Genomic DNA, 26,402 nt, shown 5'->3' on the forward strand with positions numbered 1-26,402 from the left:
AAATTTGCAGACTATAGTATCCATCATCGACACAGAGAGCCAAAAACTTGGTCCGTCTTTAAACAAAAAGAAAACAGAAGTAATGGTAATTTCAAAGAAAAATGTCATCCTAACCTGTAACATAAAATTAGAGCAAGAAATACTGAAGCAGGGTTACCATTTCAAATATCTTGGTTCATGGATGACATCAGATGGGAGGTTTGAAACAGATATCAGATGTAGAGTAGCAATGAAAGAACAGCATTTATGAAAATGAAAAATATACTGACAAATAAGAAAACAGCATCTGTATGAGAACTGTCAGCTGTTACATTCCACCAGTTCTGATGTGCGGATGTGAATCCTGGAACATAAATAAGAAAACATCAAACAAAATCACTGCAGCAGAGATGTGGTTTTACAGAAGCACGATACATATATCTTATATGGACAGAATATGAAGATGTTTTAAAATTACTAAACACAAATTATACGCTATTGAAAAAAAATAGGAAATGGCAAGCAGCATTTTTTTTGGACACATCATAAGGAAAGAGACCCTGGAATATATTGTCACAACTGGAAAAATTAATGGGAAGAGAGGATGAGGCAGACAGAGAAGGAAAATGATAGACGGACTGACATCATGGCTACACATGGAACGGGCATCGGTCACAATCCAGAAAGCAAAAGATGAGATTAAATGTAGAGAAATGATCACCGACGCGGAATGGCAAGGCACTTGATTGACTGATTGCCTTGAGATTAGTTATGTTGTGGAATGACTCTAAATCAATGTAAATGATTTAATGGGGTAAAACTTAATGTGTGTACAGAATAACTAAGCTTGCACAAGGACTCAACATCTTGCTGTCTACAGAACATACAGTACTACAGTACAATGTTCCTCCCTATAATGACACCAACATGGCTGTAGGGGGCAGCAGCCGCCTTTAATGCGCAAAGAAGACCGACTAACAGGAAGGTGCAGAGGAAGAAAACACCAAACAAAAACCATAAAAGCCTCCAGCACATTGCATTGTCACAGTCTAAAACCCAACGTTAATGGTCCGATTTTATAGTACAAACCAGAACTTATTTAATACTTTATCGCTCCAAAATGTTAGATGACAACTCATCTGCGAATGAAACGCTCGTCTGTGGAGATGGAGAGAAGAACCAGCCTCCGTGTGGCCCAAAGCAGCAGGACCCTGGAGTTCTGGATGGGACTCCCTCCTCCAGGTTCCTGAAGGCTGAGCTGGAGCTCAACACCCACCTCCGGCGGCTCACCTTCAGCGAGCCTGTCCGGTACATCTACAACCCGCTGGAGTACGCCTGGGACACCCACCGCTGCTACGTGGAGAAGTACTGTCAGCCCGGGAAGAAGTTCCTGTTCCTGGGCATGAATCCTGGACCCTTCGGCATGGCGCAGACAGGAGTGAGTACAGCTGCACATACATGTTTAGTTTTTTAATTAACTTAGTTGCAGTCTGTGGTTGCATCTTATAGCAAAATAGCGAAGTGATACAGCATTGTTTACGTCTGCACTGTGGACAGTTCTCATTGGTTGTAAATGCGGAAGTAAACCTGAACAACAACAACAATGTCCGAACTTGTCCTCATGAAGAGCGCAATGCGGGCATTGTGTATTTAAGTGTGTACTAACAATTTACATTTGTTTATCCTTCCTTTAATTATTTTACATATTCATCCACTTTTAGCCAACAGTTTTAGCTTTTTAGCAATACACCATTTATTCACCTTTTCATCATTAATGATCTGATTTTAATCATTATGCTTCTAGTTTGGCTCTCTGTTTCTTCTGCGTATCTATTACTTTAAATTAACTTTTCAGGGTTATTCAATTCTTTATTTTATTTTTTTTCAGATAAGTTGAGCTAATCCTAAAACCTTCAGTAGAAGAGAAATGGATCGATCTATCTCTTTATCTATGTATTGTTTCTTGAAGATTTTGAACTCCTTCCAAGAAGCTCTCTTAGTTTGACTGATAGGGAGTCCCACGAATTTATTCTTATCCCCAAATAACGTGCTTAATGGTTAACAAACCAAGACTCACATGCCCTGTGGTGGCAATGGTGACGAAACTATCTTGGTATGGATTTCAAGACTGCATCATAAGTACCTGATGAGTGGTCCAGTGCATTGTAGCCCCAGCTACACTGAGTCAAAAACTGGTTCCCCCAAAGGATGAAACACCTAAACACAAGCTGAGCAATTAGTAATGCGCTTTTCCAATGCAACAAGGACTGCACACAACTATATTGAGAGCGAAATGGACAATCTATAAGAGGTAACACCAAAAAATATGTCCAGTTGCCTTCTACTGAATTTGTTCGGGTTACCATGAACTAGATGACTGCAGAAGTCCCCCCTGAGGGACACAGGTCACAGGCCCTTTGGCTCCATACAAGGGGACTGTACTAAATTAATACAGTGCTGTCTCCTGTAAACCATGCTTTACAGGTTTTACAGGTTACTTAGCTAACTACCTTGCCCTGCCTTTTTGAAGAACACTCTTTAGACAAAGCAACCTTTGAACATATTTAATTTAATCCCCAAGAGAATGCAAGGGTCATCAGAGATAGCTGTGGTTCTGAATATGCAGGTATTTCTTACCTTGTGGTATGATTTTAGGATTTCAGGAAATGCATCAGTATCCACACCCATCTCCATTACTGAGGAACTGCTCTGCAAACACACAGTAATACTCTGAGAAATCCCATATAAAATCAATTTTTAAAAATGTTGCTACACCTGCACAAATTTGGTTTACAGTAGAATAAAACATTGCAAGAAACTTTTTTCTTAAAGATCTTTTAAAATACCTGGACAAAATGATTGATGTCCCTAAGAAGTAGCATACACATTTTGTGTTGAAATATACGGGCCTAATTTGAAGCCAACACAACTTCTTAAATACCATAAACAAAATTACTGATACAACAGCTCCCAGTGAGTTAATCACTCCATTTGTTGACCAAAAGTGACAGTTATTTAATTTGCCAATTACTTTTACAATTAGTTGATTATTTGTTGAGCGTAAAAATAGTAGAAAATGTGAAAAATCCATCGATCAGTGAATAAACATCAGTGATAATCCTTGCATTCTGACAGGCAGGAAACAGTGAATATATGTTTTTTTCCCAGTTTAATGACAGATAAACAATCAATTGATTATTACAAAATTGTTTTCATTCATTGTCAATTAGTTAAACAACAAATTCTTTAACCATAATACATTTATATAGATAAAACATCTTGATTTTAACACCACTTGTGTTTAGATCGTCACAGTTTTCACTCTCAATATTTGTGTACTGGTCAGCTTGAGGAAACTTCAAATCCTGACTTGTTTAGATTAACTGTCATTATTTTGTGCTTAAACCTAAAAGCATAAACAATCTACTCATCTTTGCTCAGGTCCCGTTCGGTGAAGTGAGGTCAGTTGTTGACTGGCTGAAGATCACAGGGGAGGTCGGTCATCCTGATGACGAGCATCCGAAGCGACGGATCACGGGGCTCGCCTGCACTCAGAGTGAAGTAAGCGGTGCACGTTTTTGGGGCTTCTTCAAGAAATTGTGCGGTGAACCGGAGCTGTTCTTTCAGCATTGCTTCGTACACAATCTGTGCCCACTAATCTTCATGAGTGCCAGTGGGAAGAATTTAACGCCCCCTGAGCTGCCTGCAGCTGAACGGGAGGCTCTGCTGGCCCTGTGTGACATTGCACTGTGCCAGGTGGTGGAGGCGCTGGACGTCTCCATGGTGATTGGCGTAGGCAGGGTGGCGGAGCAGCGGGCACGACGAGCTCTGTCTGCTGCAAGCATCAACGTGCGAGTCGAGGGCATCATGCATCCGTCGCCCAGGAACCCGCAAGCCAATAAGGGATGGGAGGATGTAGCTAAAGCCAAGCTGGCAGAACTTGGTGTTCTATCACTGCTGAATAACTCTTGAGCTAATCAGCTTCCTCTGACACTCATCAGTAGAAGTGTGCAGTGCAGTCAGTCTGACAATGGATCAGGATGTGTGGAGTTCCAGTAACAGACTCGGTGTATCTTTAATTTGACGGATGGTTTGCTGCACTAAAGAAAAGTGCATGACCACATTTTTCTTCACAGCTTAGTCTGTGAGTGTAAACAGACGTTGCCAGCCTCAGTGACAATAGCAGCAAAAAGCTCCAGGGTGTGGTACACTAATGCCTTCACAACTCTTACCGCAAATGCTGTCAACGAATATTTTCCGCAACTGAATGTTTTCTTTCACTGCAAAGATTTGTTTGTTCACTCCAGGATTTTCTGTGTGGATCAGTTGTTACAGCGGCCCTGGATTATGAACCTAAAAATATTTATACACTACCATAACGATAAGATGCGTTGAATATATGTGTACGTTTATATCCCAAATGTAAGCTCAGGGTATATGTGAATGTTCATGTTTGTGTTTTTTTTTTTTTTTTTATTGAGTCCACTGATTAAACTTGTTGAGCCTGTAAATTTGGGGGTGGAGGGGGAGCCTAGAGATACTGTTACTATGTCCAGCCTGGCCCGGTATTGATCTGCTCATGAATATGTGAAGATAAAAACAAAATTTAAATGTATTAACACAAAAGACATTCACAATATTAACATGGTATAGCAAATACCTTGATAGAAATGGCCTTCAAATATGACAGAATTTAATTAGAAGCAATCATTACCCTTGGATAGGATACTCTTAGAAAATATACAATTGCCAACTTTTTGGCATGTATTAAATTACAATTTTATGAATAAAATGACAACAGGTATGGACTGAACTGATCTGGAGTTTTGTAATTACATCAACTCATTTACTGACATACTGTAGCTTTTGACAGGAAAATTACAGCATTCAGAAACAAGGAAAATACAAAACTGCAAAAATAAAGTTGAAGGTGTTGTATGTGCCAGATTACTGTACAAGACTATTCTTTTATACTGTTTTTTGCTTGTTTGTTTTTTTTTAACAGTCGTCTTCTTTGTCATGTGCTTTGATAATGTACTTTATGTGTTTACATACTAATTTCTCATGCTTTATTTTACTAGTTCTATGGATTCATAGAAGTTTCTTGTTTAAATAAATATTGGATTATGAGATCTGGGCTAATGTCCTTCCTCTGGTGCTCCAAAAATGAAGGCTCATGTTTTGCATGGGAACATTTTGTGTGGCTTTAAAACTTGCTGAATGTTTAAATGGTAACACTGATGGGAAACTAGCTTTAGAGGTAGCCTATCATGACCTTAAGTATTTGTGTTTATTAATATCATCAATAGAACCTGTATTTTTCCTGCTTTGACAACTTACAATGTCTTCTGCTGTTAAAAATAGAAACGTCACCACTACTCGCTAATGAGCCACAGTAGACTGGATTCATCTAGTTTGCAGTGCTATTGCTATCATAATAGTTTAATCTTAAATGTGTAGTTGTCTAATTGTCTGCCATAATTCTTATCTTAATGGAGCACTTTGCTCTCAGACTACAGGTTTACTTGTTTCCTGGAGTTTCCAAAAGCAGATTGGAGGCAGAACATCAGCTATCAGACTGCTCTGCTGTGGAACCAGTTCACAGTTTGGGTTCAGCTCGCTCTGCATTTAAGGCTAAAAACCTTACGTTTTGATATAGCCAATAGTTGGGGCTGGATCAGGTGAAGCTTTCTCTTTAAACAGTAATATGTTTCCATTACAGTCGTCCTCAAATGTATTCATACCCTCCCATTAAAGAAGGAAAAAAAACAGCTGTCACTGAAATAAGTTGAAATTTTAAAAAAGTAATAATAAATAAAAATGTAATGAAAATCATGGCATTGCTTTTGAATTGTGGTTCAAGAGAAATATTTTTTTTAAAACAAACAAAAAAGCAACAACAACAACAACAACAACAACAACAAAACAAGCAAACAAGCATGATGGGACCCATAAACTAATATCTTGTTGAACAACCCTTTGAGTCAATCACTGCAGTCAAGTGTTTTCTGTAACTCTCAATCAGACTTCTACACCTGTTGACAGCTATTTTGATTTTGGCCCACTGCTCATCAGCAAAGTGCTCTAATTTGTCCAGGACAGTTTTGTTTGTATTTTTTAAATTATTCTTTTCAACCACAATTCAAAAGCAATGTCTTATTTCACTAAATTATAGTTTTGCATTTTTTAAAATTCATTATTACTTTTTTCAGTTTCTAGTTATTTGAGTTACTATTGGAGTTTGCATGTTCTCCCTGTGCAGCAGGGTTCTCTCCAGGTTCTCCAGCTTCCTCCCACACAGTCCAAAAACATGTTGAGGTTATTTGGTGAATCTAAATTGTCCGTAGGTGTGAATGTGAGTGTGCTTGGTTGTCTGTCTCTAAGTGTAGCCCTGCGATAGACTGGTGACCTGTCCAGGGTGTCTCCTGCCTTCACCCTAAGTCAGCTGGGATAGGCTCCAGCCCCTGCGACCCTAATGAGGATTAAGTGGTGTATAGATGATGGATGGATGAGTTGCTATTGTGAATTATGCCTTTTCTTTAATGGAAGAGTATGAATAATTTTGAGGACGACTGTACATGTCACTACCTTTGTGTTTTCTTCTGTAGTTCGCAATTTGTTCTCTCTGCAGGTATCTCTGGTTGTGGAGCTACATGTTTCTGATCTGCAGGTTAGTNCTGGGATAGGCTCCAGCCCTATCGACCCTAGTGAGGATTAAGTGGTGTATAGATAATGGATGGATGGATGAGTTGCTATTGTGAATTATGCCTTTTCTTTAATGGAAGGGTATGAATAATTTTGAGGACGACTGTACATGTCACTACCTTTGTGTTTTCTTCTGTAGTTCGCAATGTGTTCTCTCTGCAGGTATCTCTGGTTGTGGAGCTACATGTTTCTGATCTGCAGGTTAGTCGCCTCACCAGCCTCCTTATTGTTTTATGAGTGTCGTCTTATGCAGTGTTTGTCTGTTTTCTATCTGCTGTCTGCTAGTCTTCAGCCTCACCCTAACCAGTTGAGGCAGATGGCTGCCCTCACTGAGCCTGGTTCTGCTGGAGGTTTTTTTATTTCCTGGTAAAGAGGAGATTTTTCTTCCCACTGTTGCGAAGTGCTTGTTAAAAAGGCTTCCAAGGGAATCTTTGGATTTGTTGGATTTCTCTGCAGATTTTGAAAGGTCTTCACTTTACTATGTGAAGTGTCGTAAAATTACATCTGTTGGGAATTGAAACTGAATTGAACTCAACAATCTTCAGGGTTTAATTCCAGATTGTGAGTCCTTAAATGCCCCCAAAAAACTCTTGTGACATGTAGGTTTGTGCTACAGCTACACTGCCATCAAGTGTTCAAAGCGGGAACATAGTTCTTACGCAATCACAGGGTAAAATCACAGGCAGCCTATTGAATTTTACAATACATTTCTAGTTTAGTCTTTCAAGTCTTTGTCCAAAAATACTGAAAATTTGAGACTGTTGATGAGCTGTCAGTTATTTTTATGCCTTTCACTGATTCCAGGATGTTGGATGCATTTAGCTTGTTATTAAGAGACATGCTAGACTTTGAGGAAAGTGCCACCTCCCCTCTTTCCTAACCCCCACCTGTGCCACTACCAAGAATTGCAATGAGGAGTAACGAGCAGCAGTGTCCTATAATTGTATCCTGCAATGGGAGTTGAAGTCTGCAGCTCTACTCCGCCGTCTGACGAGCTGTGCACTGGTGAACTGCATCTCCCATGAGTCACTCAGCATCACTAATTCTATTTGGGGTTCACATGGTTCAGGGGAGGTTGTGAAACTCTTGCACCTGACAGCACTGCTCATCATCTGCAGACTGATTCCTCGTGAGGTGGCAGAAAAGACACGACATTCATTTCTCTGCAGAATAAGGTAAGGCTAACGCCACCATCACCAACATGAACTCCACAGAGTTTGTTAAGTTACTAAACCCAGTCATTTGTCTCAGAAAGCCACCAATGGAGACCAGTAACAAGGGGAAAGCTTCATATGTTAACTTGTAGATAATAAGGACATAGAAGATTTGTTGACACACATGAGGGGGATTATTGATAACTGAAAACTTTTGCTTGTCATCTGAAGTGTTTTTTGTGTTATATTTGTATTTGATTTCAATTTGTCATGATTATGGTTTTTAGAAATTAAAAAAAGTAGTATTGGAACATAAAGTAAAGCCATTGGTTGGCCAATCAAAAGTAAAAATGAATAACTAATTCTAAAAACTGAGCTACTATCAATCATTTTGACAGTAGATTGATAGTTGATATTTTTCTTGTTTTTATAGTATACAACGCCACATGCTCAGAGCAACAAACAGTTCATTCACAATTTCTGTATTTTTGCAAATTCTATGCCATAATCTCACCACTGAGTAGGTATATAAGCTTCTTGTTTACAATCATATTGTCGAGCCATAGGCGACTGGTGTTGCGACCACGCTGCATTCCCGACCTGACTCTGGTATCACCTTTCATCAGCTGTTCTCATCCAGACTGAAACTGGAGCACGTTTCACTGGATCCATGTATGTTTCTTCCTAAACAGCAAAGCTTCCTATTACCATGGATAAACAGTCCACAGTGGTGTTTCGAAATGTGGGACAACTCTACTTCCCCCAGACCAGAGTGGAGTGTCACTACAGTCTGAGTTCAGCCCATCAGTGGAGCAGCAGTGACTGGATTGGGATTTTTGAGGTAGATTCTCCCAGTTCACCACCAAAGTAAATCAGAAAACATCAAAGAACATTGTCACTGTGTTACACGGATGAGGATGAGGCATCTGTATGTTTTGTGGAATAAAATGTGGTGTTTTTTTGTCCTGTCACAGATGGGCTGGTCTTCAGTAAAACAGTATTACACGTACACATGGGCTCTAGTTCCTGAGGGCTACACTGAAGGAACCAGTGTCGACTACTGTGCACTTTTTCAGGGTAAGAAATCAGCCAAACAACTTTTTTATTTTTTTTCTCAAAGACGGATTCAACCTTTTTGATATTTTAACATTCAGAAGTAACTGAGTGATTACAGCAGCCACACTCTCACCAACATGTTGAGGTTTCGACCAATTACAACTCAGTTGTCATTTCTACCTGAATACATGGTGACAGATTGGACCAATCTCACATCCTAAATTCATTTTTATCTCAGCTACACACCTGTATGTTTTGTTAGTGCCTCTTTTACAGTTGTGGCACTACTATGTGTGCAGACAGACATAAAAACACCCAGCAAATATTTCAAAGCTACCTCTGTGGTGGTTCCTGCTATAGTGACCATATTGTGTTATGATGATGCACGCTTACAGACAAATAGACTCACAAGGTGAAAACAATGTGACAAAACAGACTGCAATACATTTTTTAGGGGTTATGGGGGCTGAGTTGGGGGATCTAAAACATAAAAGTGCTCAAAATTACCTGAAACATCAATGAACTGACATTCCAACTCATGAGTACTCAGTAGTTATTACTGCAATATTACACGGTTATAAGTTGAACCAAACTTATATATATAAAAAAAAAGATCTATTTAGTCAGAGAGGTTCTGATGTAGTTATAACACAACCAACAGGGGTCACAGTGTACAGACAGCAAACCACGGAAAGAATAAAACTTGGAAAAACTCCTGCACATGTTGTTATTAGTCTAGAGCCTGTTGTGCTTCTACTTAAGCCTTATGTTATTCTGCAATATTTAGTAAAACAACAACATTAAGTTTGATTGGATTGTCTACTCGATGCAGCATTCTACCTGCCCCGCCCCAGTACTGTGGAGTACCAGTTTGTATATGTGGATAAGATGGGGGAGGTTCGTGCCCGCAGTCGTCCCTTCACTTTCTGTGCTCCCAAACCGCTGGAGGAGCTGGAGACTCTAAAAGAGGAGCAAGATGAGGAAGATGGAGGGGAAGAGCTGCTCCTGGTCATCCCCAGGGCTCAGCTGCTGCAGGTGGGAGGAGAAAACTTCACTGGAATAATGAATACTGAGTGAAAGCGCCAGTGTGAAGGCTTTGAAATCAATCTTATTGGTTACAATACAAGTATTTAAATCTCCTTCTGTGTTGTTCCACAGAGTCGGCTGGAGGAGTGCTTGAAAAAGCAAGCAGATTTACAGCGAGCTCTGGACGCAGCAAAGAAAGAGACAGAGAATGAGAAAGAGGACAGCAAAAAGGCAAGGATGGATTGGGAGTGTGAAAGAGAAGCAATGAAGGCGGAGATCACTGAGCTCAGAGACAACCTGACACACGACCGCGAGATGCTGAAGAACATGGAGGGAAAACACAAGGTACAGACGTCTCCTTTCACCAGCTTAGCAAACAGAATAAAAGGTGACATAAAGTACTTCTAATATTTTTTTATTTTCTTCACAACACCAAAAGGATGTGAGATATAATCAGGAAAATCTGAATTCTGAACTGAGTAAACTTATGGCTGAAAAAGCTGAAAGTCAGCAGCAAATCAAAGACTTGGAGGAAGAAATCAGAGTTCTGACTGAAAGAGAGGAAGAAGGAAACAACGAACTGGAGAGGCAAGTGTTTAAGACATATACAAGCTTAAATGTTTTTCATTTGGGCCTTAAAATAACCTTACATTTGGTACCACAGGCTGAAAGAGAGAGTGAAGAAAATGTCCAGTCAAATGAAACACAACGAAGAAAAGAGAAAGTCTCTGCAGGTAACTGGTTGATGCTAACGATTAAGAAATGTGGTCACAGAGGACGCACAACTCTGTAACATAAGAAAACCTTCCCCAGGCCAGATTTAGATGGTCACATGTTTCCAGATATGGAAGAAGTGGACACTTTCTGGTGCATTGTCGTGGCTACATCAGGCAAGAAGAAGTGTTTCTTTCTGTTGCTGTACCTCTTCGTCTCTCCACAGGTGGAGAACGAGGCTGCTCTGGCGGAGGAGAGAGGGCTGCAGGAGCGTCTGGAGGCCAGTGAGCATGTAGCCGAGAGCCTCCGTAGGGAGCTAAGGGACATGGGAACCCGACAGGGCCAAACCCATACTGAGCTGCACCAGGCCCGGCTGCAGGTGGCCCAGCTGACCCTGCTGCTGTCTGAGGAGAACCTGGTCCTCAGGGAGGAGAGGGCCAACTGGGCTTTAGAGAGAGAGGCATACAAACATGCAGCAGAAGTGAGGACGCAGCAGGACCTGATGCTGCACATGCATGACCTATATATAGATCTGACTTCATTAATAGATCTGTTTTCTTGTTTTTGCGCAGGGCGATAAGAAGAAATTCCAAGATCTGAGCTGTGAGGCGCACAGAAAAGAGGAGTGGCTCCAGGAGGAGAGGATGGAGAGGGAGAAACTAGAAGTAGAGCTTGGGAAAGAGAAAGATTACAATAAAGTGAGTAAATCAAAGTACATCGTGATCACTATTATTTAATACACAAACACATTCGTGCTCTAAATATAACTCCTCGGGTGCTGCCGTTCTTGCATGGTCAGTCACTCAGGTTGCGTTCTGGAAACTGGAGAATCATGCCAGAGTTCAGCGCAGTTCTTTTATTACTCACATACTGGCACAAATAGAAAAGCTTCCATGAACAGTGAGTAAACATTTCTTCACACCGTCATGTGATCAACAGCAGGGAAGAGGACATGCCGCATCAGCTGTGTGGGTGTTCAGATGATCTGAGTTTAAATGCTGCCGCCCCCTGTAGGTACTGCTGAGAGAGCTGCAGGAGCTGAAGGCCAGTCTGAGAAAGATCCAGAAAGAGAGAGAGGAGGAACAACTCAACAAACAGGCAAGAATTCAGCACCAGACCACTGCCACAATGTATATGACTTTATGATATGGTATTTTTCAAGAGATGGGTGTTTAATCAAGAAGTTCTTTCTCCAGAATATAGCAACATTCTGTCGTGGTTCCCAGCTCAGTGACATATAAGGATGGTGGCTGGTTTTACATCTGAACTGCACTGGCCTGAATTGTGAAGTCATATGAGCACAGTTTAAATAATATTGTCTTGGCCATCCTTCTTGCCCACCATTTTATTTTTCACTGTTTATATAAAAATGAGAAAATGTCCATAACAAGAAAAAGAAGAGAGAATTTAAAAAAAAACAACAACAACAAAAAAAACACAAGATCCAATCAGCCAGTGTAGTGGAAGGCGCACAGACTCATGTTGGCTTTGTTAAATCAACAAAATTGTGTGAGACATTTTCAGTTTTCAGGCCCAGATTTACAGTTGATGCTGGAAAAAAGCTCAGTACATGTAGGTTTCATAAGGTCTACACTTAAGTATAATTTGGATTAACTTGACTTGACTATTTATCTGCTTCTTTTTACATCTGCTAAAGTACATTTCAGAGAGAAACACTGTTTTTTCTACCCCTCTATATGCATTTGTCAATTTTACTTACTTTGCAGATTTCAATTCACAATACAAAATAGAATAAATGAAGAATTGTGTTGTTGTAGATACTCTTAATTCTGTTACTTAACATATATTTTGATTGAACTAAAATCAAACTGTGAATGTGTGACTTTTGCTCCTAACAGAGTATTTCTACATTATGTTATTGTTGTTTTACCTAATTTAACCTGAGTATTTCTTTTCCCACAGTTTACACTCATTGTGTAGCCAAAGCATCTTTGTTGACAATGATATCTTCAATTATTAAGAGACAATCCACTTTATAAACTCCAAAAAACCCAAAATACAGCACGATATCCTCATGAAAGTTTACAGTTTACCTTCTTTCTTGTCTCATGCCTTTTTTCATCTTTGGTCTCATCCCTTTCTTCGTCTTCGGATACTTGCAGGATCTGATGAGTTATATTCATCAGCTAGAGCAGAGGTTGGAGACTGTGGCTGAAACTAGATCAAACACCATAGTTTCCACATGTACCTGTAAGTAAAGAAGTGTTTTTATATACCACTCTGATGTTTTACTTCTTTACACTGAGCACCAAAGTAGAGTTTTTCCCCACTTTAAACAGCTTCTGACTCTTCCTCTGAGGATGACCAGGATGCATCTTCAGCTTCCCTCAGATTAGCCTGTCAGGACTCACAGGTATCAAACTAACATGTAAACTAAACAAGGATCAACACCACCTGCATTTGCTTCTAACAGACCTGAGTGGGCAAATATTTGACCAGTTTCCCAACTGAGTCCTCGAGTGCTGTTTCTGCGTCAGGTTGTTCCAGCTCTGTTGTTGAACACCTGTGTTCAGTGCTGCCTCATAGAAACAGGTCATGATGATGTATTTAATCAAACTGGATCATGTCAAGGACAAAACGTAGAACAGCAGTATTAGGCAGAAACATCACAACGCTTGTGTTTTCACCCAGAACTTGCTGTAACACATTTCTCAGCTAATCCATGCATCTGATTTTTTTTTTTTTTATCATAATTTGTGCTTTTACTTCAAGAGATCCTCATTCAACGTGGAACAGAAGTGCTTGTTAGACACTAAGAAAATGTTATGTGTACCTGCTTTTTCTCAAATGAGATCAGTTATGAATCATGCCTTATTTTACCAATTTAGAGCAGTGAAGATATTTAAAATCAGTATTATTCACAGGGCTTCAATGTTGTAGCTGGACATTAAAGCAACATTAAGCATTGATATGTCAGTGTGGAAGCATTGCTCAGTGTCACTGGTTCTCATACGGACATTTACATTTAAATATATTAGGAAACAGCATCAAGATCTGCAAATGACATCCATCTCTGCTTCTCTCCGTTAAATCAGGACGAGAAGAGGCAGGACTGGGAAACCCGAGCTGATGAAGGGAAGCAACTGATCCTAAAAGACCTTGTGAACCCCGTCCTGAGGTGACAGATCTGGCTTTCTACCAGCCACACCGAACACACCCTGCTTCTTTCTGCATGACTAGAATCCTCTCTTCACACTCTCCCCACTATTGGACCGGTTTATAAAAGCTGTTGTTCATTTGTAGTTCACATTCATTTGACAGTCAGCACTAGAGATTAAAAAAGATATGAGTGAATATTATTGTACATAATAGGAGTTGAAATAGCAGCAATAATGAAATACGTTAATGCTAAATGAGCAGTAGATTAGCAGGAACAGTGGTAAGAGGTTTATTATCCTGTTTATTGACAGCATATCATGTTTTGTTTGCAGCGGTTGTAAATCTTTCTTTTTCTTTCCACCTTATCCTCTGCAGTGATCTGGCCGAGGCCCCCATGTGGTAGCACAATGAAGGATGGATGGATGGACGGAAGGTTGCTTGTGCATCACTGCAAAGATCATTAACATGGGTCATAAGAAAACCTGGAACATTTTAGGATTAGCCCGCTTGTTTTAGGGATGTTAATCGGGAAAATGAGGGCCTGTTTTCAAAGACAACATGGCAGTTTGTAAGTGGCCAGATTTGTGTTGTTTAGTGTGTTAAATGGTTTCAATGCTGATTCAGAATTAATGAACCTTAGGATGAACATTAGGTGCTAATTACACGGTTTACAGTTTTGTCTGCTCCTCCTTATGCTTTCAGATGCAGACACTAAAATATCTTTCTTTTAGAACATGCAATTCCTTTATTATTTAGCTTTTTAACTCAGTATAGTGTAGATTTGTGACAACTGTTGTGATACATGTGCTACATGATGTTATGGTACTGTGAATTTAATACACTGCATCGTGTTTTGGCGACATATTAGCCCCTAAACTCTACGTGACTTCTGAGATTGTGGTGAATGTGTGGGTGTGTGTCACGGTCAAGTGTTAAATGTTTGCTTTCAGTTTGTTGAGAACAGCGTCAGGTTGGAGGAAAATGAACGTTTATTTATGATATTTTTCTTTATGGATACAACCCCCTGTGAGAAAGACAGGGCTCTATAATAAAAGATGAAAACACATACATGTTGTTTTTGGTGAAAATATGCGAGGCCTCATCACTTTTAAGAAATGCTTACTATTTTTGTATTGCATAAGAGAGCAGAAATACTGTATTGAAAGTTTTGAAGGATGAGTAGTTGTGTTTCTATCATATGATTTAGGATATGAAGGTGTGCAAAGTGATGGCAAGAAGAAGATGACAAGTGAAAAGTCTGAGAACCAAAAGCGCCTTTATCAAAATACAAGAAACAACAAACAGCAAATAATAAGCAACAAGAAAAAGAAAAAATAGTATTAACTTCTCATAAAAATACATAAAAACAAGAACGTATCAGTTTGTGTGTGTGTCCGTCCATCAGAGCTATTTTGGTACAAGTCAGATTGAAATAAAACTCATGAGGAGTCTGCATCCCTGAACATGAAGATAATACATTTGCTACAGAAACTGTGTTTCTAAAAAAGTAAGACATCAGTTAAAATTCAACAACAAAATGTAACAGAGATAAAGATGATTCAAGATTTAAAGGTTATTTCAGATCTTGAACTATCCTGCCATCACAAATACAAACTGAATATATATATAGAACCCCAATAGAATTTATATTAATGTTTTGTTTTTATCCGAATCTAATGTCAAACCTGTCTTTGGTCTTTATTTTTTAAAATCATGTGCTTTTAAAAAAAAATTTTAATCGTATGAGCTGAGGCCTTGCTGGCCTCCTCCATGGCTTATTTATTGCACCGGCTCAAATTCAGGAAGAGAAATAAGTTTAAGGAACAGATTTTTAAAAAAATCTTCTGACATATTGTGGCTATATGATGTAGAAACTTCCTTTAAATACTAAACAACATCGGATGTAGACTTGGCTGATGGGATGCAAAATATTGTGTGAAGAGGAGCAGAGTGAAGGAAAACATTGAAGATATGTTTTGTCATTTACCTCAGTCATATGGTTGTGATATTTCCATCCTATAATAGCAAAGTCACAACTTAACAGTCTAAAGAAACACGATTATGGCATCACTCTTTGATTTTTAATACAACTTCTGTGTCCTTGATGGCTTTAAATCTGGTGCTAGAGACTTCACTGCTTCTAAACAGCTGGCGTGTTGCCACAATGGTCATACAAGAACTGATTTCTGCATATCATGTGCCATCTTTTTCAAATATCTGACTTGAGCTTCAACAATATGTTGCAGCTGCGTTGCTGCAATGTTTCATGCCATTTCAGTCAATGTGCTGACAGAGAATCTTCCCCTCTGCAACTATAAAGGAGTTCGTTAAGAGTCACATTGTCTTTCATTACACAAATGTCAGTTTTATACATCTTCCTTTAAAAAAAAAAGTTATATAGTCTCGATGAAAAACAGATTATACGCATTTATTTTACAAAATCCATGTTTTGCATCACTCATTAAATACAGCACACATGAACACACATCACTAGAAACTGTTGCCCTGCGATTTAGCCGACGGGGCGCCGAATGCGAAGCGTTTGTTTTGACTATGTTGGACGGTTGCAACCTCAGAGAAGTGCAATGTTTATCAATGGAAGTTGCAACTGGTGATATGATTCTCAGTGAGCTTGCATCAGTGACCTGCTGTCTACCAGAAGACTTTAAAATCATTTAAAATAAAAATAAAAAAATGTTTGCAAATCAATATGCAGATGCCAGGAACTGGACATCTTACTAAACTCTCACCGTGGATGATGGCAGTAATGACATCTCTATAACATCATTGTGTTTTGGTTCATGCTCTCACTTGCACACGTACGCACTCACACACCTGAGGTTTCTGTTAAAGTAAACTGATTTTTGGGGGTTTCGTCTGTTTGGATGATTCTTTGCTGGCTCTTTAAAAACTGAAAATCTTATGGCTTACCTGTACCTGGTTGCTGCGCCAAGGACACGGACTGTGTTGGGACCTTTTTCACCTACTCTGGTGTAAGAAGAACTTCTGATGGGGGCAGTTGTGTTGGCAGAAAACACAAGACAAGTGAGACATGGCCCTGAAAGAATCGACCTGAGACTGTGTGATGACATGAAATCTACCCTGCAGATTCAGTTTGTTGATTATTGTACATGAGTTACTGTTGTTGAGAGGTGGACATATGTTCCTGCATTTGTTTTGCATTTTTTCTTATTTGGCCCACAAGCACCGGAGGTGAAATTAAAGTTCTGTCTTATTCTCTATCAGGTTATACTCATCAGAGATTTTCATGAATTATAAAGATAACATACATAACCATGTGCTTGTCACTCTGTGAGTTTGAGTCCTGCTCATGACTCCCTCTCTCTTTGCTATTGCTCTTTTTCTTTTCTTTTTTGCTATTGCTTTTCACTGTGTCCGATAAAGCAGAAACGCATACAATTAAAGCTTATAAAAACACACACGTCCAGTCAAATGAGAGCAGGACTGAGTGAAAAATATACAAAACAAAAAAAAAGCAACACAAGGTCTCACAAACAGGCATAAAGACAGAACAGAAATGTGTACATGCTTAGAAAAAAGAAGAAAAAAAAAACATACAATGAAAAATAAGTAGCATATTTCCAAATAGTAATAAAGGTAATTCTGAGAAGACATGTTGCGGCATATGGACACCACGTAGAGTTCTGTTGTTGCAATGTATTGTCACCATCAATTTTATACAAAGCATAGCCCTTAATAGATAGCAGAGGAGTGCATTTTCTTCTGTCCAACAATTCCTCTCTTTGTGTGGACAAAACACTTTTTCAAATATCTTTTACACAGTCTGGCACAGTGATTGTTTTTAATAGTGCCCTCACCAATCCACTGAAATGTAGTGCTTTTACTTCCTATTCTGAATTGAACACATTTTCCTTTCAGTCAGTATGTACAGTTTAAGTAGATATGTGCTGTATGAAACACCGTTCAGGATGTTTAAGAGCCTAAATCTGTGAGGTTTCTGGGAGGTGATATTGCTCAGTGAGGCTCAGCGATCTTCTTGTCCTTCTCACTGCGTCACGCTTTTCTTTTGAGCAGCGGCCGCCGCTGACGCCTCCCCGCCCCACGGCTCTCCGTCACTGTCCGCCCCTCGCTCTTTCTCCTCATCCCAGTAGTCGTCCTCTTCCTCCTCCTCCTCCGACTCGTACGTGGACTTCTCTTCCTGCTTGATGGCTTGAATGGCCGGGGGGGCGGCCGCGGCGCTGTCGCCCGAGTCGCTGCTGTCCTCGAAGGCTTCTGGGTTCTCCAGCATCTCCCTGATCAGAGGAGGCATGGGGCCTGGGATCTCCGTCTTCAGTGTGATGGCTCTTTCTGCACCTACAGATACATGAATATATATATTTAACTGTTTGTGTGCGAAAAGAGAAAAGAGGAAGAAAAAGAAAAAAGTGCTTTCCTTTTTAAAGGAATTGCTAATTGACATCCTATGTGAGGATTCTGCAGATATGACGATGATGGTGTATTCTCTCTGCACACACGATTCTTCAACTACTGTCTTCTATGATACTAACTTGTTTTTCCATTTAGCTTTTGTAGACAAATGCTGAATTGCATTCAGAGGCAAAGTTTTTTAGAAATCAATTTATAAAACAATTGTGAAGTGGCCAAGTGTCGGTTGAGGTGGACGTCAAACCAGAGACAGACTTCCATCTTTCTCTGATCTTAGCCAAAAGGGTTTGAATCTGAGTTAGTCTGACTGAGGAGAAGGTGACGATAAATATAAATCTAAAAAGCTTTTTAACTTTTAGTACTTTACAGTTTTCAGTGCTCTACTATGGGATCCATATTGAGGTTTGGCACTAGATCGTAGATCGGTGTGCAATTTCTTGTGTACTTTTGTTTTTGATAGAGTAGGTCAAGAAAGTAAGTTTTTGATTTTGAAGCTATTATTTTGTTAAAATCGAATTAAGGCAAGTGTTTTGGTTAAAGGTCCTCCTTTTGCTATATTGTTTTCTTTTTGCATCCTCTGCCCTTCTTTTTTGTCAACTGTGTTTGTGTTAACTGTTAATTACTATAAATCAACTCCGGTTAAACAGCCTCCATCTGGTTTGTCTTTGTTGCTTCCTTTTCCCTCTGTTGTGAGCTGGACTGTAGCATGAGGACGAAGGTTTGATAATCATATCAACTCCAAAACTGTGAAAAAATAACTGACCTTTGGTGCTGATTCCTCGGAGGTCCGTGACTTTCATCAGCATGCGGGGAAACATGTGAGGCTTGTTGGGGCGTCTGCGGCGAGTGTAGATCTTCAGAGCCTCTAGCAGCGGTTCTTGCAGCTTGTCCACTTTCTCCGGCTCCTCCAAGTCCATTCGATCTGGGAGAGCAAGAGGGACGTACCGATGTAAAAGATATGTTAAGAATTTAGCAAACAGCTAACAAGATGATAGAGAGGGAACTGCAAAACCATGAGACAAATTAAAAATTTTATAGGCTTCATACTGGTGTCTGGTTACTTGACTATGAACATATTTTGGCTCCTTAACTGCAGGTGGAGATAAACAGATGCAGAACAGCGACCCAGACTAACCTCCACAGATGAGACAGATCGCACTGAGGAGCCCCGTCTCTGTGTCGTCCATCTCCAAAGGCAGCAGCTGACCGGCAAAGGCAAACACCAGGTCTGTGAGGGGGCCAAAGCCAGCGTTGTGCATCTGGGTCCTGTTAAGAGTCAGGCCATCTGAGAAGGTCATTGTGTCCTGTTCTGGTGTGTAGCGGGTGCATATCCTTAGCATCTACGCCAGGGGAGAAAACGAGAAAGCAGAGACGAAAGAGAAATTGAACAGCTCGTAAATTTTCAGATAAAGTTCAGAAGAAAATGGCAGCTGTTCAGAAGCACGTTTTCGTATTGTATCGAGCAGCGTGACAGATGAAAAGGTGTTAGGGAGGTGGAAGAGCTGCAGGTTAAAGAGGAGGACTATGGGGCTAGTACCAGGATGTCCAGACATGCAGATTTGAGGAGGGTGATCTGGTCAGCGATGGTGAGCGTGGTGAAGCCTGGTAGCCGCTTGGCAAACTCCACAATCTTTATAATGCACTTAGTGGAGAGCTCACTGAACTTATCCCACAGGCCCAAGTCCAGCTGTACTCTGTGGTCAGCACTTGAATTCTGGGAGAGAGAAAGAGGGACACTTTGGTCTGTGTGTATGTGCAGAGTCCATACTGTGATTGTTCTTCCTGCAAAGCGGTGAGCTTCAGTGGAGTGTGAGTATTCAGAAGAGGATGCAAGTTTGCATTAAAAAAAAAAAAAAAAAGAAACTTACTGTGGTGTACTTTCCTAGTTGGCACAGAGACGGGAAGGTCTCTTGGTGTGCTTTGCTGACTTTGTTAACCAGCTCCTCCAGTTCTCCACTAAGCTCGTAGTTCTCCGGCAGCACCACCTCCTCCTTCACGTCCTTCTTCTTTTTGTTCCTGTCGTTGCGCACCGCTACAGATGAAACACAGGATCAACATTTAATAGCACTTTCAAAAAAAAAAGAAAGAAACTCCCTTCGTGCTATGAACTTGAAGACACCAACCTTCTTTGGACATTCCAACCTCAAAGCACTTCTGCAGCCGACAGTACTGGCAGCGGTTGCGGGTCACTTTGTTGATCTGGCAGTTCTTGTCTCGGTGGCAGGTGTACACCATATTCTTCTGGATGCTGCGCCGGAAAAATCCCTGAGACAGATAACAGAAAAAGTCTGGTACGCTGCTACGGAGAAAAAGAAATAACACTCCAGAAGGTGTTCCTAAGATCTCTGACAATATTATTTTCAGATGTCATACTGATGAGGTTTTTTTTTCAGCTTAACAAAAAGATGGGAAAGACGAAAACAGCAAATCTAGTCTAGAGATGCAGACAGCTGTGTTATGTTACCATAAAACAGCCTGTTTCCACTTTTTTGTGCTGAGATTCTTATGCCACAAGGAAACATGATAGTGGCCAGAGCTCTCCGTATAATTCAGAGTAAGTCAGCGAAAAAGTGTAATTACTAAAATATCCACTCCTGGTTCTCCTTCAGATCATATAAATCTTGCGCCTATTACTAAAGATTTCCATGGAGGGGAACAACAAGAGTATTACCTAATTTTTCAAGAACTTCCTGTGGGATTAATAAAGTTTTATTGTATTTCAAACTTTTCCTTTGACAAGAATTAATTAGTATCTGTATAAATAAAAAAACATTTATTTGTTCTCCATTTCATTTTAGAGCCTCATTTAACATATACAGTCCCCTCTGTTGGTCACATTCAGAACATTGTAACATTAATACCATGCAGTACTTGCAGTGTTGCACTAGAGGGCAGCTGAACAGCAGCAAACATTGCAGCTCCACTCCTGTGCACATCTGTCAGGCTCCAGTTGAACATAAGGTTCTCACTCCGGCTCTCTTCTCAGTGGACCTCGACTGTCCACTTTATACATGTCCTGTAAACTCTCCGTGTACCTCTGGCTTCACTTACCTTGCAGCCCTCACAGGAGCTCACTCCATAGTGGTAACCAGATGACTTGTCCTGGCACACAAAGCACGGCTTGTAGACCCGGGGAGGTGGTGGAGGAGAAGGGGAGCTGGGCACCATCTCCTCCGAGCTGGTGCTCTGGGTCTCCACCGCTGCAGAAGGAGGAAAAAAAAACACACATTTAAGGTTTGTATCCGAGCATCTTATGTCAAAGTCTTAAGAAACTATGATGAAAGCTAATACAACTGATTAAGAGAGGGTGGTCAACAAACAACCCCCCAACCCCATGCAGGCCACCCCTTGGAGCCAGAAGGCGAAGCTCAAAGGCAGACATTTTTAAGAGAAAAGGGAGGGGAGGAGGGGGGACGCTGCTGATTGACAGGGACTTAAAAGAGACACAATTAGCTGATGGCCAGATGGCCCTGCTGATAAAATGCTGATTGGCAGCTGAGATTTGATTGGCTTCTCCATTTACTGGTGAGTTTGGGGAGGGGGGGGAGTGAGATACCTCTGTTGACTTTTTGACTGACATCTGAATTTTTGTGTGCGTGCTGGCGTGCACACATGCTCGCATTTTTATTTGAAAGGCCCGTCCAACCAGACCCGCCCGTATACCTCAAGCCCCATGTGAACAAACAGAGGTGGGATGTTTATGAGACTCGGCTGTCTCCCCTCTGCTGCTTCTCACTGTCTCGCTAAAGAAAATGGCACACTGTATAACACCATATGCTGGCCACAGGCAAACACATTTGACTGCCTGCTAATGAAAATGGTTAAAAACAAACAATACATATATATAAAACAGAAAACAGCTGCAGTGACAAGTTCATCCAGCTGCTTAAAACTGTGCCTCCTCACAGAAAAGAGAGAAAACCTATAAGACGCCTGGTACACATTTAAAGGTGATGACTAAAGAACAACCAGATTCCTTCGAACGTGCCTTTCAACTTTCACCTTCAGTCACCCCAACTTCACCTCCCTCTGCCCATTCCCACCCCCACTCCCTTGTTTCCTGGCCCTAAATTCCTCAGTGCAGGCTGGACAGGGTTTAATAGTTGCCCAGGCTCATAAGCAGCCCTATAAAGGTTGTGTCTCGGATGGGAAGGAGGCCCCCGGCCAGGGTGACGGACTCTTTATTGGGATCCAGTCACCTTGGGCAGCTATTCACATCAACAGCTTCATCCTTGGATCCCTTCCTAGTAAAAATAAAGAATCTGGGGTCAAAAACCCAAAGTCACAGCCCCTCCTGTCACCTTCAATGGATAGCACAGGACTGAACCAAATGTGGCCCTCACCCCACCGCATCAACCCCAACCTGAACCCGCAGCTTGTCATTAACAAGAGTGGTAAGGTTTCAAAAAACAGAGAGGCAAAGGCACAAAGGAATAATCTAATAAAAACAGAGAGGGGAAAAAAATAAAAAGAGAAAGAAAAGGGTGAGAAGGAGGTGAGTCCGAGGACAGAAACTTCCCAGTGGCTGAGAGGTTAAATAAAATCCTGACTATTTAACTTTGACCTTGACTGAAGAAGGCCATTGCTAACTACAAGACCAGCAGCCTGCTTTAAGATTCAGAGATGTGTTTAGATGATGTGACATTATGTTCATTTAATCATGGCTGCACACGCTGGTCAGCTGGCTAATCAATTAATCAATAGAAAGTCATTTTGGAGTGATTGATTTAACCCATTTTTTTAAGCCAATAAATTCAAATAAATTATGTTTCTTATCTGCTGAAAAGTAATAATGTAGTCTTAAAACCTGTTTTTTGACTTTCTGTGAAATATTTTGCACATACCCAACTAGTTTTGACACAATGAAACAGAAGTGTGAGTCAGTGGGGAGACTGTTATTGAACCTAATCTGAAGTGGAAATAAAAAAACACAGCAACTGGGATCATTGCACACCCCCAGCCATTACTCCTGTCATGACACGTGTGCATAAATTCAAATATTTCTGTTGTTTTTCAGTCCCAGGGTAAACTTTAACCACATTACTGTCATTTTGAACTTGCTCGCAGCAAATTTAGATTTCTAGGCGTTCTTAAAACATTGTAACTCAGAGCCAGTTGTGCTGACAAGAACATTAAAAAGTTCCTTCCTCGTTCCCACATTTAAACAATGACAAACAAGTGGTGCAGCCAATATTCAGCTGACTCATGTGTTGTTTCAGTGGAACTTAGCGGTGTGGACTGCTTTGTTTTGACTTGTAATAAATAAATGAATGTAGTGGTAAGTTATGTGAGCAGTGTGTGACAGAGTCAGAACAAAAGAGAGTTCCTCATAAATTCACATAATAAAAACTTCTCTTTTTTAAACGTCTTGCATTGTTTACCACTCAGTATTACAGAAAACATGTTCACTACAGTATCAGAATGGCCAATGCTTAGAGTTTGATATGGCAGAAGTAATTAGTTGATCAGCAGCTATATTGAAAACTAAATCCTGAGCAGTTTCTGGGTGTTTTTTTTTTCTTTCTTCTTCTTCTTCTGTCATGTTTTTACTCACTGTTTTCACGAAAATATAAAGTCCTGCACCTCAATGGAAACAACTATGGCTAGAAATAGAGCCTGTAGTTCAGGTCAGTTTAACAAAAAAAAGCCCCAAAATTTTCCTAAAAGAACGCCCCGTGCAACCGAAGCAACAAAAACCTCCACAATGGCCAACAAAAAAAATTTTTTTTTTCTTTTTTACAGAATCTGGTTAATTGAAACAGCACTTTGGGAATTTTTTTGTGAGACATGTAGACAAAAGTGATTCTGATTAAGTATCTTGATTTGATGCTTTCATGTATAGCGGTTAAGTTGTTGTTTTTTTTTTTTTTAATTGGAATCACCAAGTTTTAGGCATGTTTGTAAAGTGGAAAATCCTATGAATTTTTCTGTATTGACTGTTTTTGGCTTTAGACTTAGACTTAGATAAACTTTATTGATCCACAAGGGAAATTGTTTGATCACAGTAGCAACACAAAATAAATAATTATTTAAAACTATACAAAATATTTTTTTAAAAAAGAAGAAAAAAAAGAAAGAAAGAAAAAGCAACCAGGAAAAAAAGAACACAATACAAAGATTTCCATATGTACAATTTACAATTTTACATTTTTTTGTTTCTTTTTTTTCTCTTTTTGCTTCTTTTCTTTTCCCTTTGATAAATGGTCTAACTTTGGAGATTTTTTTAAGCAGGCACTGAGATTTAGAGGTTAAACCAGTATTTTTTTTTTTGTGAAACTGCAAAACATTCCCTGATTCCACTTTGTTTATGACCAATAATGTGTTCTGTATTTTTAAAAACATGCAGGAATTCATTTACACAGAGACAGCATTGTTATCTAACAACAGGCAAAGTGGAAAAAATGAAAGAAAGACTACTGCAGAACAATAAAAGAGCATTAGGATTCATCTACTTTTATGTGTTATGAGACTCAGGGCTTCAAGAATGCACCAACCTACAAGCCTCCAGCTTCCTACTTGTGTGGATTTGGTGCTTTTCTTTGTTTCATGTGAAACGAAATTGTTTTGGAGTTTAAACATGATATTAGAGGAGAGCAGCTTGTGCTTCAGGAAATTCTGACAGGCATCTATCACACTATTTTCTCACACGTTACAACAAATGAATCATGGATTAAGAAAGCAATCTGCAGATTAATCAGGACTGAAATGCCTGTCAGTTAGTAATTGATGATGTTTCTGGTCAAACAGGCCAAACAGCCCTATTGTGAGAATTTCATTTCTGCCTGTTTGTTCTACTTTTACCAGAAAAGGCTGCAAATATTATGCAATCTTCAGAAACAATAGATGATATGACAATGCTGGAGAAAGCATCATGTTTCACGGATAAGTTTATGAATAAACACAGAGCTGCCAGGTGAGCAGTAAACAGTGTGATGCATTCAGTTTTTGGGGGACTGAGGTGTGGGAAGCGAAGGAGTTTGGAGCTGAATGAGTGGCACCGTAACCTGATCACTGTTTTCTGTTTATATAGTAACACTGACAATGTAAAAGTGTCCCTGAGAGAACAAGTGGAAAAATAGCTCCCATTGAAACGGAGAAGCTGCATCTGGCGCCAGGAGAGAGGTAGTGACTGACACTGTCTGAGGGTGGTGAGAGCGGGCGAGGAGGGACGTGACTCAGACCAACCTGACGGAGGAAGACAGGGCGAGAGACGCTCGGCTTGAAGGCAGTGAGAGAGAGAGAGTGAGGGAGGGCGGATGGAGGAGGAGGGGACTTTACCTGGCGTGGAGAAACAGGGAGAGGAGCCAAAACTGTCAGCAGCTGTCATCACCCTGAACTGAGCTCAGCCTCAGAGCCTGGCCTTGAAAAAAATACCTCTCTCTTCTTAACCTACATCTCACCCCTCAGTGTGTCACAACATCAATCAGCACGCCGCTATTGGACGCCGAACAGACGACGTGACTCGTGTGAATCGGCCTCATCAGCCAACCTGATACAACTCATCTACATGCGATCAAAACTATAAATATAACCTGCCACCTGATTCGTTTCATCATCCACTTGAAGGCCTTTAAAAAAAAACTACATTCAATCTACTTGGAGACTTCTATTTCTATTCTATTTTCTATCACCATACAACACCGTTCCTATGCGTTCCTTCACTTCATGTACCCATCTTGTTTCCATGTGTCTTTTCCATCTTCCTCCTCTCACATTTCCTCAGTGTTTGTTGTCAGATCAGCACATCCCTGTTTAGACAACAGATGCCCCTCCGAAAGCAGACACCTTCCTTATCAGCTCTGACGCCCGGGAGTCAAAGCTCTGCAGGAGCTGAGATATCGCTCCTGAGAAGAGTTTGCTAAAGGTGGACAGTGAAAATGTTTTCTGACAAGAATGAATGTGGCAAATATGGCAACTCCAAAGCTTGAAATAGTGTTTTCGCTGTTTAACTGAACTGATGCAAAAAATCCAGTGTTTTTACTCTGCATTTTGTATGTGTGTGTTTTTTAAGGCATACTGGAAAATGTGTAGAATTAATGTATGTATGTGAATCTAGTATAGATCGAGGACACAGCTTCCCTTTCTGCTAGAGCAGCTGCCCAGCTGTCCATTTGGCATCCAGCACGGATATTTTACTGCGACAAAGCTGATGTTTCAGTTGGACAGAACTGATTTACCATTTGCTATTAACAAGTATATGAGAATGGAAACAGTGGCTGATAATTCCTGCCTTCACGCTGC

At 40.3% G+C, this 26,402-nt stretch overlaps 3 protein-coding genes across 6 annotated transcripts in view; 2 read left to right on the forward strand and 1 right to left on the reverse strand.

Moving 5' to 3' along the window:
- Window positions 1-486: 486 nt before the first annotated feature.
- Window positions 487-5,111, forward strand: LOC103376571 (single-strand selective monofunctional uracil DNA glycosylase). The gene is made up of 2 exons (XM_008306980.1): window positions 487-1,417; window positions 3,421-5,111. The coding sequence occupies exons 1-2, from the start codon at window positions 1,100-1,102 to the stop codon at window positions 3,949-3,951; spliced, it is 849 nt and encodes a 282-aa protein (XP_008305202.1). The 5' UTR covers window positions 487-1,099; the 3' UTR covers window positions 3,952-5,111.
- A 2,662-nt stretch (window positions 5,112-7,773) lies between these two features.
- On the forward strand, window positions 7,774-14,820 carry LOC103376572 (calcium-binding and coiled-coil domain-containing protein 1-like). The gene is made up of 14 exons (XM_008306981.1): window positions 7,774-7,859; window positions 8,531-8,679; window positions 8,813-8,915; window positions 9,727-9,929; window positions 10,053-10,265; window positions 10,360-10,508; window positions 10,585-10,654; window positions 10,861-11,115; window positions 11,207-11,332; window positions 11,649-11,732; window positions 12,758-12,845; window positions 12,935-13,008; window positions 13,691-13,773; window positions 14,130-14,820. The coding sequence occupies exons 2-14, from the start codon at window positions 8,548-8,550 to the stop codon at window positions 14,155-14,157; spliced, it is 1,608 nt and encodes a 535-aa protein (XP_008305203.1). The 5' UTR covers window positions 7,774-7,859; window positions 8,531-8,547; the 3' UTR covers window positions 14,158-14,820.
- Window positions 14,821-15,013: 193 nt separating this feature from the next.
- Window positions 15,014-26,402, reverse strand: part of LOC103376573 (retinoic acid receptor gamma-A-like) — a 39,110-nt gene continuing 27,721 nt past the window's right edge. For all 4 annotated transcript variants that reach the window (XM_008306982.1, XM_008306983.1, XM_008306984.1 and 1 more), the window contains 7 exons: window positions 21,213-21,361; window positions 20,285-20,426; window positions 20,030-20,193; window positions 19,699-19,875; window positions 19,297-19,501; window positions 18,925-19,083; window positions 15,014-18,089 (listed from right to left, as the gene is read on the reverse strand). In XM_008306982.1, the coding sequence (XP_008305204.1) occupies window positions 17,782-18,089; window positions 18,925-19,083; window positions 19,297-19,501; window positions 19,699-19,875; window positions 20,030-20,193; window positions 20,285-20,426; window positions 21,213-21,361 (1,304 nt within the window). In that variant the 3' untranslated portion in view covers window positions 15,014-17,781. The remainder of the gene's footprint in view (window positions 18,090-18,924; window positions 19,084-19,296; window positions 19,502-19,698; window positions 19,876-20,029; window positions 20,194-20,284; window positions 20,427-21,212; window positions 21,362-26,402) is intronic.

This window comes from Stegastes partitus, unplaced genomic scaffold (genome assembly GCF_000690725.1).
Source record: "Stegastes partitus isolate 25-593 unplaced genomic scaffold, Stegastes_partitus-1.0.2 Scaffold51, whole genome shotgun sequence".
NCBI classification, from domain to species: domain Eukaryota; kingdom Metazoa; phylum Chordata; class Actinopteri; family Pomacentridae; genus Stegastes; species Stegastes partitus.

Bases quoted from the DNA above. Each gene is read 5' to 3' on its own strand.
- LOC103376571 (XM_008306980.1), top strand. From the start codon at position 1,100: ATGTTAGATGACAACTCATCTGCGAATGAAACGCTCGTCTGTGGAGAT. The intron at 1,418-3,420 runs GTGAGTACAGCT...ATCTTTGCTCAG, and splicing joins TCGGCATGGCGCAGACAGGA to GTCCCGTTCGGTGAAGTGAG.
- LOC103376572 (XM_008306981.1), top strand. From the start codon at position 8,548: ATGGATAAACAGTCCACAGTGGTGTTTCGAAATGTGGGACAACTCTAC. The intron at 10,655-10,860 runs GTAACTGGTTGA...GTCTCTCCACAG, and splicing joins AAAAGAGAAAGTCTCTGCAG to GTGGAGAACGAGGCTGCTCT. The intron at 11,116-11,206 runs GTGAGGACGCAG...GTTTTTGCGCAG, and splicing joins CATACAAACATGCAGCAGAA to GGCGATAAGAAGAAATTCCA.